General features: G+C 39.3%; 1 protein-coding gene across 6 annotated transcripts in view; it reads right to left on the bottom strand.

Annotated features, from left to right (window-relative positions):
- Positions 1-2,026: 2,026 nt before the first annotated feature.
- PPP4R4 (protein phosphatase 4 regulatory subunit 4) overlaps positions 2,027-16,721 on the bottom strand; it is a 111,941-nt gene continuing 97,246 nt past the window's right edge. For all 6 annotated transcript variants that reach the window (XM_042858665.2, XM_005307491.5, XM_065595652.1 and 3 more), the window contains 6 exons: positions 13,271-13,346; positions 12,769-12,849; positions 12,320-12,413; positions 10,501-10,571; positions 7,985-8,135; positions 2,027-3,252 (listed from right to left, as the gene is read on the bottom strand). In XM_042858665.2, the coding sequence (XP_042714599.1) occupies positions 3,228-3,252; positions 7,985-8,135; positions 10,501-10,571; positions 12,320-12,413; positions 12,769-12,849; positions 13,271-13,346 (498 nt within the window). In that variant the 3' untranslated portion in view covers positions 2,027-3,227. The remainder of the gene's footprint in view (positions 3,253-7,984; positions 8,136-10,500; positions 10,572-12,319; positions 12,414-12,768; positions 12,850-13,270; positions 13,347-16,721) is intronic.

The following is a 16,721-nucleotide window of genomic DNA, read 5'->3' as shown; positions in this document are numbered from 1 at the left end:
TTAGCTTCTCAGGGCACACGTACGTAGTCTAATAAAAGCACATTTAAACTGGCCTTTTTACAAATGATAAAATATTTCCAAAAGATAACTTCAACAACAGCTCGGAAAGCTGACTCTGAGTTTTATTTTGCACCACCAAAACTGAGTCCCTGCTGAAGTACATTGCCATATTGTATCACCTAGATACCATGGTAATGTGCACATTATAAATTGATTAACTAAAAGTTTTCTACATAACTACTAAACAAGGTAGATTGCTGCCTTTTGTAAGAGACAGCAAGCTTCAGTAAGGGAAAATAACTCCATTCACAGACTAGAGGCACTGAAATAGTGAAAGGAAAAAACATTTTAAAATGTGTATTTCTGAGGGCTCAATGCAAAACAAGAAGCCCAGTGATTTCAATGGGACTAGTCAAGGAAGAAAGGACAGCAGTATCTCGCCTTCAACTAGTACATTTTAATTATATTATTACACTCTACCTGTGTGTGTAGAGCCACATGTGGCTCTTTAAATTGCTTCATACAGCTCTCATGAAGTTAACAGATCCAAGTGGAACTCTTCTTCTTCTTCTTCATGTGGTCTTCCAGAAAGCTGCCCGAAATACAACTGAGGCGTTTCCAAGATTACTCAGCTACTATGATGATGGGAGCCATAAAAGTACCTACACAGATGTAAACAGACAGATTCATCCACAGACAGGCAGGCAGACACAGACAGGTCGATACACAAGGCCAGGAAGAGGGGATGGTGAAGGGGAGAGACATAGAGGGAAAACACTATCTTCCTGCCAAAGAGCCAGCAATGTCGACGAAAGGAGAGAGGGAAGAACATAGCCATCAGTCATGGAAAGCCACATAATAATCATGGCTCAACCATCTCCTGCAGGGCCAGCTTTAGGAAGTGCTGGGCCTGATTCGAATACCCGGCGGCGGTCCGAGTCTTCTGCAGCACTGAAGGACCCGCTGCCGAAATGCCGCCGAAGACCCGGAGTGAGTGAAGGACCCGCCGCCAAAGACCCAGACCGCCGCCAGGTGAGTAAAAATTAAAAAGGCGCCTAAGTTAGGCACTCTTCTTTAGGGCGCAGGGCCCTCTTAGGCGCAGGCGCGGGGCCCAATTCGGGGGAATCAGCCTAAAGCCAGCCTGATCTCCTGATATTGCTTTGTGATGTTTGTGTTGCTGTTACCACTACTACAATGTTGATCAGAGTGGAAAACTCAGAACAGACTTTTCAAAAAGAATATGTAATTTACAAGAGTCTAACTCAGGCATTAGAACAAATACTGCAGACTTGAACCAATCATAAAGTCAAAGAAATGTAGGGCTGGAATGAACCTCAACAAGTCATCAAGTCCAGCCCTCTGCACTGGGACAGAACCAAGTAAACCTGGACCATCCCTAACATGTGTTTGTCCAACATGTTCTTAAAACCTCCAGTGATGGGGATTCCACAACCTCACTTGGAAACCGATTCTGGTGCCTAACTACCCTTATAATTAGAAAGTTTTCCTAATCTCTAACCAAATCTCCCTTGCTGCAGATTAAACCCTATGCTTCCTGTCCTACTTCAATGGACATGGAGAACAATTATCACAGTCCTCTTTATAACAGCCCTTAACATATTTGAGTTCACATCAGGTGCCCCCTCAGTCTTCTTTTCTCAGGACTAAATATGTCCACTTTTTTTAACCTTTCCTCACAGATCAGGTTTTCTAAACCTTTTATTGTTTTTGTTGCTCTCCTCTGGACTCTCTCCAGTTTGTCCATATCTTTCCTAAAGTTTGGTGCCCACAACTGGACACAGGACTCCAGCTGATGCCTCACCATACTTTATGTCCACAGAGTCCAAACAATGCCAGTGAATTAAAAAAAAAAAAAAAAAAAAAAAAAAAAAAAACCACGTGACTAGGCTCACCAAAATTCAAATATACTATGAGGAGCTAATAAATCTAGACATTACATGACAACACATTGCAAGCTGCTAATGCACATCTTCACAGTAGAGCAATAAAACTGACTTCAGTGTCATTTAAAATAAATAACTTCTATCGTTAAATGCTTTTATTTCTCTTCAATTATAAAATAAACATTGCAAAAAATAACTCTTTTTTCCAGAAACATGCAAGTACTGCATTATCCTAAGTTTTATTTTGAGTAAATTAATCATTCATTATTTCACATGGTAAAAACTAACCACACACACATGCATTCACAAATTAGATCATCTTTATCATACACCAATAGATTTAAAAAACAGATATTTTTTTATATCAATATAGTTATGCTGATTGCATTTTGAAATAGAGAAGCTGACAATAGCTTCATACAATATCTCTCAAGTATTGGCATAAATAGAACTTTTTAGATAGAACTGCATGTTTTTCACAGGCAAATTTTGATAGAAACATTAATACAAACAAATGTTGACAAAGCTAAAGCATGATAGCTTGGAATAACAGTTAATTAAAAACTAGATTCATCATTTTAAAATTATTAGGTAAAGAGAAAATACAATCTGAAATACTAAAAATTAAACAATGTATTTATACAACAAAATTGTCCTATGAAACAAAAGAAATAATTCTGATATTGTTTGGAGGTATTTGCTCTTAACATTTTTGGAAAACTTGTAAAGGATTTGTATAAACTTGAGTTAGTACTTGTAGTGATACCACATCCCAATTCACAGCACAATCTTATTTCAGTTTATGCTTCAAGACAGCTTCTTAGTGGTACTTCTGGATTTTCGTTTAAATTGAGTTTGAAGAGTCTTTAAAAGGTGAAATTAATTTCTCAGTTAATCCCATATACAGAACAATTTCAGCTATTTTTTTCTTCCATAACAAATGGATGTTAGGAACTGCTAAACCCCTAAATAAGTACATTTAAGTAGGACACTTGCATCCTAAATCCAAGAATCTGAACTACAAAGGCATAATTGAAGAACAAAAACCTTATCTCTTTAGCTGCAGCAGTTAAAGCACATAGCTAAAGTTACATTTCATTAACACTTCACTACAACATTGGAATTCTGCAACCATTACACTATTTATATGGAGTTATTTTACAACTTAGGAATTTGCTTAAAAGATAGGTTTTAACATTGCAAGATGCACTAAGTCTCTCCTGTCCAGTCATCAGATTCCCCAGCTGTAGCTCCAACCTTTGTTATCATAAAATCACTTTGCCTCCAGCAGTCTTTGGTGTGCTTCCTTTTCTGTCAGATGATCTAAGAATTTGATTTTCTGTTTTTTCTTTATACAAAAGAAGAAACATATGTAAAAATTATTGTTGATATATTCAAGCATTCAGTAATATCTTCATACTAAAGTGCCATTATATGAAGCATATCTGATAAGCAAGAGCTACTTGGAAACACACCTTACCCCCAAAAAATCAATTCACTCATAATTTAGGATATATTTCATAGTGAGGGGGTACTTTTTAAGTAAGTCTGCTCCAGAAGGCTTAAGTTAGGTTGGTAAAATTTGTAACACACCTAGGGAATGATATAGCTAGTGGTTAAAGGTCTCCTGGGTTTTATTTCTGATTCTGCCACTGATTTCAACATGTGAATTGGGCAAGTCACAATTTATCATTTCCTTTGCTTACCCATCTATAAAATACTACTTGCCAACTTCATAAAAGTGTTGTGAGGCTCAATTCATCAATATATGTAAATCACAGAGACCTTTGGAAGAGCAACACTTAATTTCAGAGCTCTGTGCAAACACTGGTTCTTGGTACCCCATCATATCAAAAGGCATTTCTCTCTATCAAAGATATATTTAGGACATTCTAATATATAGACATCAAAATATTCATTTACCCCATTTTATAAGAGGGGAAACAGGGCCCAAACCAACTCCGATTGCCATTGATTTTAATACTGCCGTTAACTATAAATGGGAGTAGGATAACATTGATTAGAAAGTTATGTTACCTGCTCAAGGCCATACAGAAAGTCAGTGGTAGAAAGAGGGCAGAAGTCAGGAGCTCCTGACTCCCAGCCTTGTGCTCAACCCACTAAACAGGATGATAGATGCTATATCAAGTTATGTATGCAAACCAATATTATTGTGGGTTCATACACCAATATCTATGGCCTGAAAACTGGTTACTGAGATTTTGGTGAAATCCAGGCCCCCTTGACATCAATGAGAGCTTTGCTATTGACTTCAATGGGCAAGGATTTCACCCCTGCTCTTTAGGAGCCTGATTCTAAACCAGTGAGTGCAAAATTCTCATTATCTGTATGCGCATGTACTACAGTAAAACAGATTTCTTAAATTGTCTCTCTGTCAGGCCAACATTTTTATTGAATCATCTATAGAGCACAGACAGATATTTACTTTCTGTCCTGTATTTGAAGCAGTTACCGTGTTATAGTAAAGTAAGGAAAATGCTTAGGCTAAAAGAAAATTTATAAAATCCTCAAAAATGAGGGAATACACATATGAAAACAATAAAACTAATCATCATAATAGTATACGATTGGATTCTTATACCATTCCTAACATTTATGATTCAAGTCAATATCTATTCTAGGATGACTCATAATCTAATATTGTCTATTCACTAGTAACAATCAGATCTACACATGCTTTTCTCTGAAAATTGACTTAAGAGAGGTCTCTTGTGGGCTGAAGCATTTAATTGATGTTCTTTGGGATTCTTCCACACTCCAAAATATACTTAAATTCAGAGCCTCATATCTTCAGTGATTAAGACATCATAGATACAAAAGGAGGCATCTTCAGCACAATTCTCAACTCATGTAATTTCTACTGCCTGAAAACTACATAGGGGCCCAATCAAATCACACTATAGTCAATGGGTGTCTTTCTACTAACTACTGTGAGAACTGGATAAGGATTTAAATTAGATTAATTTAAGATGTATAAATTATTCCAAGAATGAGATGGATCATTTTTCTCTATGTTCATCTCTGATGTGGGCCCAAGAGGGAACTGATCTCCAACATAAGTTTATAAACTTTGCTAATGTAAAGATTCCAATGCAAAATTCTGCACCCAAGTACCTCTTGTGGATATTAGAAAGTCCCTTGAAGATTGTGGCTCCATTTACAAATCATAAAAATGATTCACTCATATTTTTCGTCATGCTACCAGTGAACTGCTATTCATTTGCCTCAGAGAGGTTTGTGAAACAATTAAATATAGGTAATTATATAATAATTGATCGAAACAACATGTTAATTTAAAATGAAAAATAAATTAAACAGAAGCATACCCAGTTGTGATTTTTATCTTTAATCTATAGAGACCTTGATCCTTCAGTTACATATATACACAAACATAAAAACAGAGCTGTAATTACACACAAAAACTATGCGACCAGAACATTATTAATGTTGCAAAGTCAACCACTCAAAAGTTGGGCATGCTTGTGTATATGTATTGAGAGAAAATCTGATTACTTGATCATATACTATTTTTTCCAATGTGTGACCTCATGCCTTCATTACTGCACACTATTCAAACCCTGCTCTGAAGACTGAACTATTAATTTCCTCATGAGATTAATTTCCTCATGGCACTCTTCATTATAATATCTGAATGCTCACAAGCATTAATTAATTTATCTTCACAACCCCTCTTTGAGAGCAGAGAGTATTGTTTTCCTCATTTTACAGATAGGGCGCAGAGAGATTAAGGTAAAAAGTATCCACTAATTTTGGATGCCCAAGTTGAGACATCTAGGACCTGATTTTTTCAGAGCACTTACCATTACATAGCACTTTCTATGTTCAAAACATTGATTTCAGTTGCAGCAGTGAGTACACAGCACTTCTTCAAATCAGACCCCAAAGGGTATGTCTACACTGCAATAAGACACCCACAGCTGGCCTGTGCTAGCTGACTCGGGCTTGTGGGAGGGGCTGTTTAATTGCAGCATAAACATTCTGGCTCAGGCCTGAGCTCTAGGACCTTCCCATCTCGCAGGGTCCTAGACCCCAGGCATCAGCCTGAGCCCAGATGTCTACACTGCAATTAAACAGCCCCGCAGCTAGAGCCCCGCGAGCCTAAGTCAGCTGGCACAGGCGAGCCGTGGGTTATTAATTACAGTGTAGACATACCAATAGTCTCAAGTCAGGCACCCAGAAAATGAGGAACATGTAATTAGTGTCTATCTGTGAAAAGTGTGGTTGAAGAGACTTGCCTCGCATCACACAGGAACTCTGTGGCAGAGGCGGGGATAGAATACAGTTTTCCAGTGCCTTAACTGTGAGACCCACTCCCTTCTCTTCCTGCAGTCCCCGTGCCTTATTTATAAAACCTTCCAACTTGTGCAACAAATGACGTTAGGGTCCTATAAACAGCCTCCTTCACTGCACAAACCTGATTTACTCCCAGGGACAAGCAACCTTGATTCTGTCACTTCCTAATCTTTCCAGTCCTTCACGTGCAACCTGAATAATGTTTTGAACATAGTTTTGTTTTTGTAATTTCCTAGGTTTAAAAAAAAAATCCTGAAAAAACCATCATGTGGCATCATGCTGATACCCATAGGGGTCATCAGCAGACTTGCTCTTAGTTCAGGTGACCATACCCAGACCTATCATGGCCCATAGCACCCCAGAACTGCAACTGCAAGGAAATGTTCTGCTTAGTCTTGGGCTAGAGCATGCCAAATGTGGATGGAATCTTTGGGACATTTAGTTGCTTGTACAAACTATAATTTTTCAAAGGCTTGTAACTTGGCCAAATTTGAGCAGGTTTTCACAGGCAAGGAAAAAGGCACATCTCTGACACAAAGACCATGCCCCTTGTCCAATGTCAAGCCCCTGCTCCAACGCATAGGAGCACTAGAGTGTCAAAGAAAAAGGTGGCCAGAATTTTTTAACATGGACAAAACAATATAGCTTCCTCTAATCTCTTTCTCTGAAACAGCTGAACTATTTTGGCTGAAATTAAAATCAGCCTGAGGCACACAGCTAGCATGGAAAATTTCAAGCCAAACAATTAGTCTAGCAAAGTTGTAAGAAACTGAAATCAGGGTTTTATAATGCAAAGTGTCAGAAAACCTTAATAATAGGTTTCAGAGTAGCAGCCGTGTTAGTCTGTATCCGCAAAAAGAACAGGAGTACTTGTGGCACCTTAGAGACTAACAAATTTATTAGAGCATAAGCTTACGAAAGCTTATGCTCTAATAAATTTGTTAGTCTCTAAGGTGCCACAAGTACTCCTGTTCTTTTTTTAATAATAGGTGTTTCTGCTAGCTCCACCTATAATAAACAAAACACTTCACTGTGAAACTGATAGGGTGAGTTGCTACACACACAGAGCATATTTAAGAAGCTTAACTTAACAGCTAGTAATTGTAAACGTTTGGTGTAGCAATTGGTTGTGTTGGAAGAGGAGGCAGAATAAATGTCAGTTTTTGGTGTGTGCTAATTGTGGTAATGATAGTGTGTGTTCTTGTGGATGGAGGAGTAGAGGGTATATTAACTGGCCTTCCTTTTCTTTCATTTCTGTGAATTTTTAGAAATATGTCAAATATAGCAATCCAAAAACTGCTTCGCAATGAAGGGTTTTTTTGTATGCATACAAAAAAGTATGAACCATATAATACCACTTCCAATTAAGAAGATCATTATAATTTCAGGTAACGAAATGACTAGATAAGTCATTTTGTATTTGTAAACTCGAATGAAGACCTCTGAACTAGCAACGCATGTTTACACATAGCCAATATACAAGGGAATACTGATCAACACACTACTCCCAAAAACAGATAGACACATTGGAAAGACACATTAAAGGAACAGTATGAAAAGACTTGTTTAAAGGGGCAAAATATAGTCCTAAAAATGCTTTTGAGAACCCCAAATCTGGGAATGGAAAATTGCATGCAACAGATATGGACACACACAAAAATAAACCCTGCAATTTTACAGGCTGTTCTGAGTTCCATTTGTAAATAGCTCCCTTAAGGTGCTCATAACTATAATCAATCACTTACAAGCTCATCTTTCGTGAATGACTGTCTTTAGTCCCATTGTTCTTTTGGTCAACTGAGTTAGCTGTATTACGGGAGGAAGTTGCTACGGGGGCAGTGGAAGAAAAGACAGCATTCCCACTAATATTGGTGGAACGAGTCCGGAATGAATCATCTGAAAGAAAGCAGTAGACAATTATACAAGGAATTAAGACTGAATGAAACACAGTGACAACACATCTATCAGTAGGTTGAACAGGTGAACAGCATAAAATTGTCCTGTTTACAAAAAACTTTGCTAATTTAAAGATTTTTACTGAAAAGTTAATTGTGTGGCGAAGTACTGAAAAATAGCTGATAATTTATAGACTTTTTGAGAAGGTCTACAGAAAATGAATCAATTTTAATATATGAAATGTCTCAGATATTATATATGTCTTATAGGCAGCTTTTTAAAACTGGTTCTCCCTTTCTACATACAAAATTTGTGAATGCAAATAATTGCAAGCGCAATTTATGCCATCTAGAGGTCTAATTTCTATTTTTAAAAACTCCAGTCAGGGATGTCCAAATTCATGTCTAAGTGTCTACTACTTAAAAAAAATTGTTTTTGGAAAAATGTGCAACACGGAAAAGCAACTAAAAATGAAAAAAGTATATTAAGAATTGGTCAATGCATAAATATGAACATATTTCTTTATTTACTGAGTGCTAGGCTGTCTTTTCCATAGGATCCCATCTCTAAATGCTTGCAAATCGCTAATCAACAAACATATATAAAAAAAAATTAAAAATTCTATAAGTACATTAACGGGTTTGGAGAATGAAATCCTCTTGTTTAGACCATGTTCAGGATATAGAGTAGCAGTGCAAGATCACTGTCTTTGTTTAGTCCAACCTCGAAAAAGCAACACATCCTCTCATTGCCTTTGCATGCAAAAATCCTAAAGTGGAATCAGAACCTGGGAACACCGCAGAAGAGCATATTTGAAAATGGTTATTAAATGAATTGGTGCTTAAAAAAATGATTTTATTAGCATCTTGGACAGGATGGAGTCAAGCTCCTCTAGGGGCATTGGAGGAAAAGTCAGAACTTATTACTTCTAATTAAATTTCAAAGGATCTCAGTGAAAATGGGCAACACAGGTGCCTTCTGAGGAACAAGGTGATCAAATCAAGGAAGAGCATTTGGGTCAATATGAACCATCTTTATTTGGTATTTTTAAATTGTCCAATTAAAATGACTATCAGAGGGAAATCAGTCAGATTTATGCCTGTTTGACTAGTAAGGGGTATTGGAACAGGCTTAGCTATATCTGACATAACATTTGCAACAGGCAATTCTACCTAGACAGAATTCCAGTGCTGCCAACTCTGAGGATTTTATCTCAAGTGTCACCATTTGGATTTTTTAAAAAGCACCCAACAGCTGGAATCATGTTATTACTTGATAATCTCATATTTGAATTAAAAATTGAAGTTTAGAGCCAATGTGGCTGCAGAGAAAAGCTTGACAACATTAACCTAAAGTTTCCAACTCCAGAAGACAAATAAAAAGAACTCTACATTTATCATTTTTAATTCTTATGATTTTTTTTTATGGTCTGACTCATGATTTTTGAATGCTTGGGGTTGGCAATTCTGGAATGCCTTCTGCAAGAGTTCTGCAAACCTATATTCAGAGAGTAAAATGAAGCAGGTTTAGTATACAGATGTCTCAAATCTTATGTGCCATCGACATTTTTAAACAGTCTAATGTTAACTACACTTAGGTGAACCATTTTTGATTGTATAGCTTTTGTACTGTATAAGCATTTGCCACTGGAAATATCTGTAACTACTATTTTAAAAGATCTTTGGTTTCACCACAATATGACTCAAATTAATGCTTGTCCACTTGTCCATAGTCAGAGTGAAATTTAGACTTAATGTAGTAATGATCTTTAAAGATCATTCCATATCTGGAAACTAAACAAATTAAACTATGCAATCTAAAATAAAAAAGAGATATCTCAGATAATAGAAAACTAATCTTTCCTGGGATTAACCTTGTTAACCATCATTTCTTGTTTTCCCTAGTCCACCAACTATGCAGCTCTCCATCACTGGCTTGTCTACTTCTCTAACCAGTCACTTTGTGCTTTATCTTATGCTGCCCTTTATGCCTGGAACACTCTTCCAGAATTAATTTGTAAAGACCCTATACAATTTTACTTCAAATTCTTCCGAAGTCTCATTTGGGACTACAACAGAACACCAAACTGATAATGGCTAGGGAGGTGGCCAGTAGGGATTATCAATTTTTTTTTTGACTTGCAACCTGATAGTTATCAGATGGCTAGTTTACATAACCAGGTGTTGCTATCAATGTTCCTCTCCTGCTCTTTTCCTTTTGTCAATTACAGTCCTATTGTTTTAAAGCAGAAAGTCCCTCTTTTAGTAGGTGTTGTTACAGTACCCAGTACAATGGAGCCCTGATCTTCTCCAGGGCCTCTAGGAGCTATTTTGATACATATAACAACAACAACAACAACACTTACCACTAAATGATAGCATAGAACCCTTTCCCACTCCTGGTACAGAAGAAGTATATCCTGTTGCAGAACTTTTACTAGAAAAATAATTAGGTGATAAATTACCTATTGCACATTAAACTAAGTAAGTCACAAGCACTGTTTCTGGGTCTTCAAATGTTTGCCATTTATAAGTCCAGATTTGTATTAAAATGGTATTTTTTCACCCAAATACAAAAAATTCACACCCTTCCCAATTATAAGAAACTGCTGATTTAGGCCATTATTTAACAAGTTACTTAGGCATCAGTGGTGCAAGTAGAAATCATTTCTTGCCAGTATGCTGCACTCTTGGGAGGGACACCAAGGGGGGGGGGGCATGTGACCACCTCTTGTGCCCCCCCATGTGACTCCTCCCCACCCCCATCCCAGGGCCCCCTTGCTCTCCCCGTCCCCTCCTCATGATCCACATTCATCCCACATTATCTGGGGGGGGGACTCTGTCCTCCTCCCGCTGCACTGGAGACTCTTTCTGAACAGACCCCAGGCAGGAGGACTCAGGAGATGCAGCTGCATGGAAGGGCTGGGGGCTGGGCTGGGGGCAGTACAGCTGCGCTGGAGGAGCTGCCAGCATGGGGCTGCTCGGCAGCCCCACATTCTGCTCCTTTTGCCGCTGTGGTTCTCAGGAAATCAGGGCTCTCCAGAACCGCAGCGGTGAAAGGCAGAAGAAAATGGGGCCGCCTGGGGCCCCATGCTGACAGCTCCTCCAGTGCTGCTGCTGTACCACCCTGAACACCGCCCCCAGCAGTTTTACGCAGCCATGTCTCCGGAGTCCTCCTGCCTGGGGTCTGTGCAGCAGCCCCGCCAGAGGACAGGGCTGGGGGGCGCGGGCAAGGCTGGGGATGGTACGGCTGTGCCAGAGGAGCTGTCAGTGTGGGGCTGCGCAGTGGCCCCATGTTCTGCTCCTTTCACCACTGCGGTTCCCGGGATAGCCCTGAAGCTCAGTGCTCTCCCGGGAACCGCACCAGCGGCCCCACACCAGCAGCTTCTCTGATGTGGCTACTGTACTGCCCCAGCCCCGCCTCCTCCCCCAGTCCTGTCCTCCGGTGGAGCTGCTGTATTGATCCCAGGCAGGAGGACTCAGGAGACGCAGCTGCATAGAAGGGCTGGGAGTGGGCTTCCACACACTCCTGTGTGTTTCCGGTATGCCACACCAGCTATAAGTATCTTACTGGTACGGTGTACCGGACTGTACTACTGTACTTGCACCACTGTTAGGCACGCACCTAACATTAAGCACATGAGCAGTCCTACTGACTCGTGCTTAAAGTTAGGCATGCACTAAAGAATACTGCTGACCTAGTGCCTTAAGCATTTACTACATCTGTTCAGAAGTCTGGCATGTTGTCCATGTAGGGGTATGGCACAATAAAAGGAATAAGGGTGTCTGCATAAGGTGGATAACAATTGCTGCAAAAAGAGTATTCATTGTGCCATTGTCCTGGATGGAAATACCCAGATGGAAAATATATCCTGAAGTGTTTTGCAAATGAGAGCACAACATAGGAAAAGTGGTGTGATTTGGCCAAAAGCAGGTATGCTATAGGTACAAACCAGTATTAGGTGATAATGGATAATATACCCCATAGGTTATTCAGAGTTCTGAGATGGGACAGGTTATGTCCTGCTTTGCACAACTACAAGATGGTTTGGGGTGTTACACCTTAGAATTCAGGAGTACATTTTGGGGTGTATATTCTCCATGTTTTGGAGAATACATATATATTTCTATAAGGGGTAGCCAGAATTTGACTTTAAGAGTGGAATCCATTCGAAGAAAACATACTTAGAACACTTGTCTATGTTGCCATATTTTGGATGCAGTGCTTGAGTACTGAAAGACTGGCTTCGAACCAACTTAGATTTCTTCCCTTCTTTGCCTGAAACAAATAAGCAGCAAATACATTTAAAGTGCAGAAATTATTGCAATTTGTCTTTTATCAGTAGTAAGAATGTCTATTTACATTACTTTTTCTCAGTCTAAGCTAATTAAAGGAGCTGGAAGATAATATAGCAATAAATCTCATTTATATCACCCATCATAAACTACTAAACAACAATCAAGAAAATATTGAAGTGTAAAAAGACCACGTGTTCTCTAACTGCAATGCTTTCTTATGTGCACAACAGGTGAAAGGCTGGCCCCAGAGGAATCAATGGTATCTTTGTCTGTTTTCAAACTTACACAGGAGAGATACAAATATCCTAGAAAATTTTTAAAGAGTTGTTTCTTACTTGTTGATGCACTTGAAGAGCTTCCAGAAACAGAAAGAGATATACTTTTTGACAAAGTTGATGATGTTTTACTGTCTCTACCTAAAACAAAGTTTATCATAAATACTGCACTCTGATAAATAGCCTTACTTTACATAAAGATGTAAAATATTGTATACAACTCTGGTATGATGCTGGGTGAAATAGTAATAATACTATAATAGTATGATAGTGGCTCCTTAGAAATAAGAGGCGTCAGACAATTATACTACCACCTTCTTAGCAGAAAACATCGTATTGGACATGTATTTTATTAATGAAATCAATACTATGCTATGTAACACACCAAAACCATTTTTTATAAATCACCCTTTTTTAAGAAAAGCATGACAAAACAACAAGAGTTCGTTACTAAGTTAAACACCCACCATCATGTTTCCTAAAACAATACTATATTAACTTCATTTACCAAGAATCACCCCCCTAAAATAAAAACAAGAACCCACAAAAACAAAAAACTTACGCTTCTTTTCGAATATTTTATCACTGATACTGGTAGACCTTCCCTCATTCTGCTGCTTCTCTTTTTCTAGTTGTTCCTATTATGGAAACAATTTCATAAGAATGAGAATTTGCACTCCACACAGGTTGAAGACCTCCTGTAAATGAGCATGCTCCCAACCCACCAACCTACAAATTAATTTCTTCTCTCTATTATTTGAACATAGTCCCCCTCTATTAATAACACTGTCATATGTTCACTAATGAATATCAGCTGGAACCCAGTAAAAACTCTGAATGATCTAGTGTGCTTTTACTGTAGTAGAGATCATAACAAAAGAGTAGGGTAACACAACGTAAAGTTGACTCAGGAAATTTGGTCCTAATGTTCCCCTCCATGAAAAATGGTAATTAATTTATGCTCAGTATGTTGGTTTTGACAATGTATTGTTTTCTTTTAAAAACACATTTCTTGAAACAAAACAAAAACAAACAAAACAAAATAATTCCTCATACATGACTTTGCACAAGCTAAGTGCAATGCTTTAAAGTATACCTGCTTTTGAATTAACCAAGCAGAGGAAGGGCTCTGAAAAATTTCTTAACAGATGAAAATTACTATTTATTCAGATTCTTACAACTCAAAAGCTTCTTGATTTTTATTAAACTATCTCAAAAAGATGCTGGTAGGCTGAGATCAAGCAAGAGAAATGTTAACCAGAAAGATGAGAAGCTGTAACACAGAAATTGGGTTTTTAAAAAGGAAATGCTATATCTATTGTGCAATGTGGCTACTATGATTCTAGACTACATATGGAATTTAAATATCTGGCTAATGAACAGCATGAAGATACAAAATCAACATAGATGGACAATATTTAAATCCAAACTGATATAACCAATGTATTTTTTCAAGCTTTATGCTTTCTCTAAAATTAGCATCTACAGTAGTTACTGGAGTTAATAAGCCTCTATTGAAAACAAGGTATTTGACCCAAATATAATAATTTCTCATATTTTACTAAACTCATTTTCACGTCTGTACTATTAGCTAGTTTTATAACAGATAGTACACATAATTATAGATCTATGCATGAAATATCATTTCAGTCAAATTATTCTAGTAACTTCTTCAGTGTGCTTGGTGCTTTCCAAACAGAGTAAGCATGATCGCTTCCCCTCCAAGCTACGTAACTTTATCTTTGCTTTCCTGTACCACATCTCATAACACACACACCAACTGAACCTAGAAAGGTCTATTTTTTTCTTTGATTTAGAGTTCTAGTTACTATCCACACAAAAAAACTTCATTAAATCATGGTCAAGATTGTTCAAGTGTAGTTCCAATTAACTAAATAATTGAAATCAAGAAAATCACCAATTTATGCACCATTAACAACCAGATTAGTTCATACTGACCAGATGTACTCACACTCCTCATGCAACCACGCACCGAACACATCAAGTTCCTCAAAACCATGCTCGTACACACAACTTAATTCCAGCCTCAGTGAGACTGAGACATTTGACCATCATCTCATATTTTTACTATACTAATGTAGAATGTGTTACTTCTAACTAACATGTTCTGAGGCTGGAGTTAAGCCTGAGCAATTGGATACATGCAATGCCTTTGAGGGGAGTGTGAGGCTCTGGCTTGGGGCCAGTTGGAGGTGCCAGGATATGCCTGCGGTAGGAATATGGGACTGCCGAGGTGTGTTTCAGGTAAGACACTACAGGACTCTGGCAAGGGACAACCAGCAGGCGTGGGAGTCTCAGTGGGGAGAGGTGCATCAGGGTGAGGACATACAAGTGTGGGGTTGTGGCAGTAGAGGGTATGGGGCTCCGACAGAGGTAGGTGCGGTCAGGAGCATGCAGCATAGCCCCACCAGGCCCAGGCCAAGCTAACATGAGCATGCTATAAAGGGGAAGCATGATAGGGAAGCTCGGGGAGTCTGAATTAGTCCCAATCCACAAGCACCTGTGCCCAAATCAGCTCCTACTTCCCTGTTCCAAATGCAAGAAATCTGAGTAGAGGTGGGCACTGGGACTGAACTGAGTATAGAACTGCAAAGCAGGGATGGGAAGTCAGCTCAGAAATTAGTCGGATAAGTCCCTTAGGCATTCCTGCCCAGGCATTGATCCAATCTCACCCCTTGACTGAGCTCACAAGACAGCCTTGCTACCTAGATCTGGCTGGAGCTTGAGATCAGCAGAGGAAGTTGAGCAGGGCAGAGAGGCTGCCTAAGGTGTTGGTGAATGGAGCTTGAGCTGGGGATGCCAGTGCCCAGCACAAGAGGCTCAGTGGTGTCTGCAGAGAACAAAGAAGGTCAGGTATGAGGGCTCTGTAGCAGTGTTGGAAGGACAAGGGAGTATTTCCAGGTCAGTGTTGAACCTGTGATGGCTCGTTTGAGAGGAGTCCTGCCACTGTGAACAAGAAGTGGTGTGCTAAAGCAGGCAATCCTCCTCCAAAACCTATCAGGCCCTCAGCTCTCACACACCAGACAGGTCAGGGAGCAACTGGCACCTGCCTACACTGCAATTAAAAACCCATGGCTTACCCAGGCCAGCTAACTCAGGCTTGCGGGGCTCAGGTTAACGGCCTGTTGAAATTGCAGTGTAGGCTTCCGTGCTTGGGCTGGAGCCAGGGCACTATGACCCTGTGAGGTGGAAGGATCCAAAAGCTTGGGCTGCAGCTTGAGTCCAACATCTACACTGAAGTGACACAGGCCTGCAGCCTGAGCCCCACGGGTCAGCTGTGAGTTTTTATTTGCAGCATAGACATACCCTCATTGCAGCATAGGCATATGGAGAGCTGACTGGCTGGAGTGTGAGCATCCAGGGATATGGTAGACTACCCAGGGGAGTGCCAGCTGCAGAGTTCTGCCAGGTTTACAGCTCCAGTGAACCACAGTAGATTCAGAAGCCAGAGCGGCAGGGAAGCAATAGCATTTATCTGCCTTCTTTTCCAACACTGAGTGGCTCCTGAGTGGCTCCTAGCCCCTTGTGCTCCATGCAACCCACACTGAGCCTCCCCCCTGCCGGGCTACAGCTGTCACTGGCTCCAACCCCTTCTTTCTTATTAAGAAAGCCTACAGCAGATACACAGCCTCCTTTGGCTTTCTTGGCACACAAGAAAAGTTATGACATTAGCTTTTTCGCATACTGAAGCTGAGTGCGAATTTTGAAGTATTTAGATCATTATATTACAAAAGTCTGCCAAAACATGAGGCTCTCTTGGAAAATTTCATAAAGGAGTGTTGTTAAAGTGCTTAAAATTTTTTAAGCTACAGGGCTTTCAAGTGTGAAATTTCTCCAAAAATTCAGTCTCCTAACTGACATTGTGTAATATAGGTAATAATTAGAGGGAGGTTTATGTTGTTTTTAAGGATTTAACCCTACTTTACAATTGAAAAGAAAACTATGTAGACCCCAGTGCACCTCCATAATACACACTTCACTACACCCATACC

Source organism: Chrysemys picta, chromosome 4 (assembly GCF_011386835.1).
Source record: "Chrysemys picta bellii isolate R12L10 chromosome 4, ASM1138683v2, whole genome shotgun sequence".
Classification (NCBI taxonomy): domain Eukaryota; kingdom Metazoa; phylum Chordata; order Testudines; family Emydidae; genus Chrysemys; species Chrysemys picta.
The sequence above is the reverse complement of the archived record's forward strand: the minus strand, read 5'-3'. Positions and strand labels throughout refer to the sequence as shown.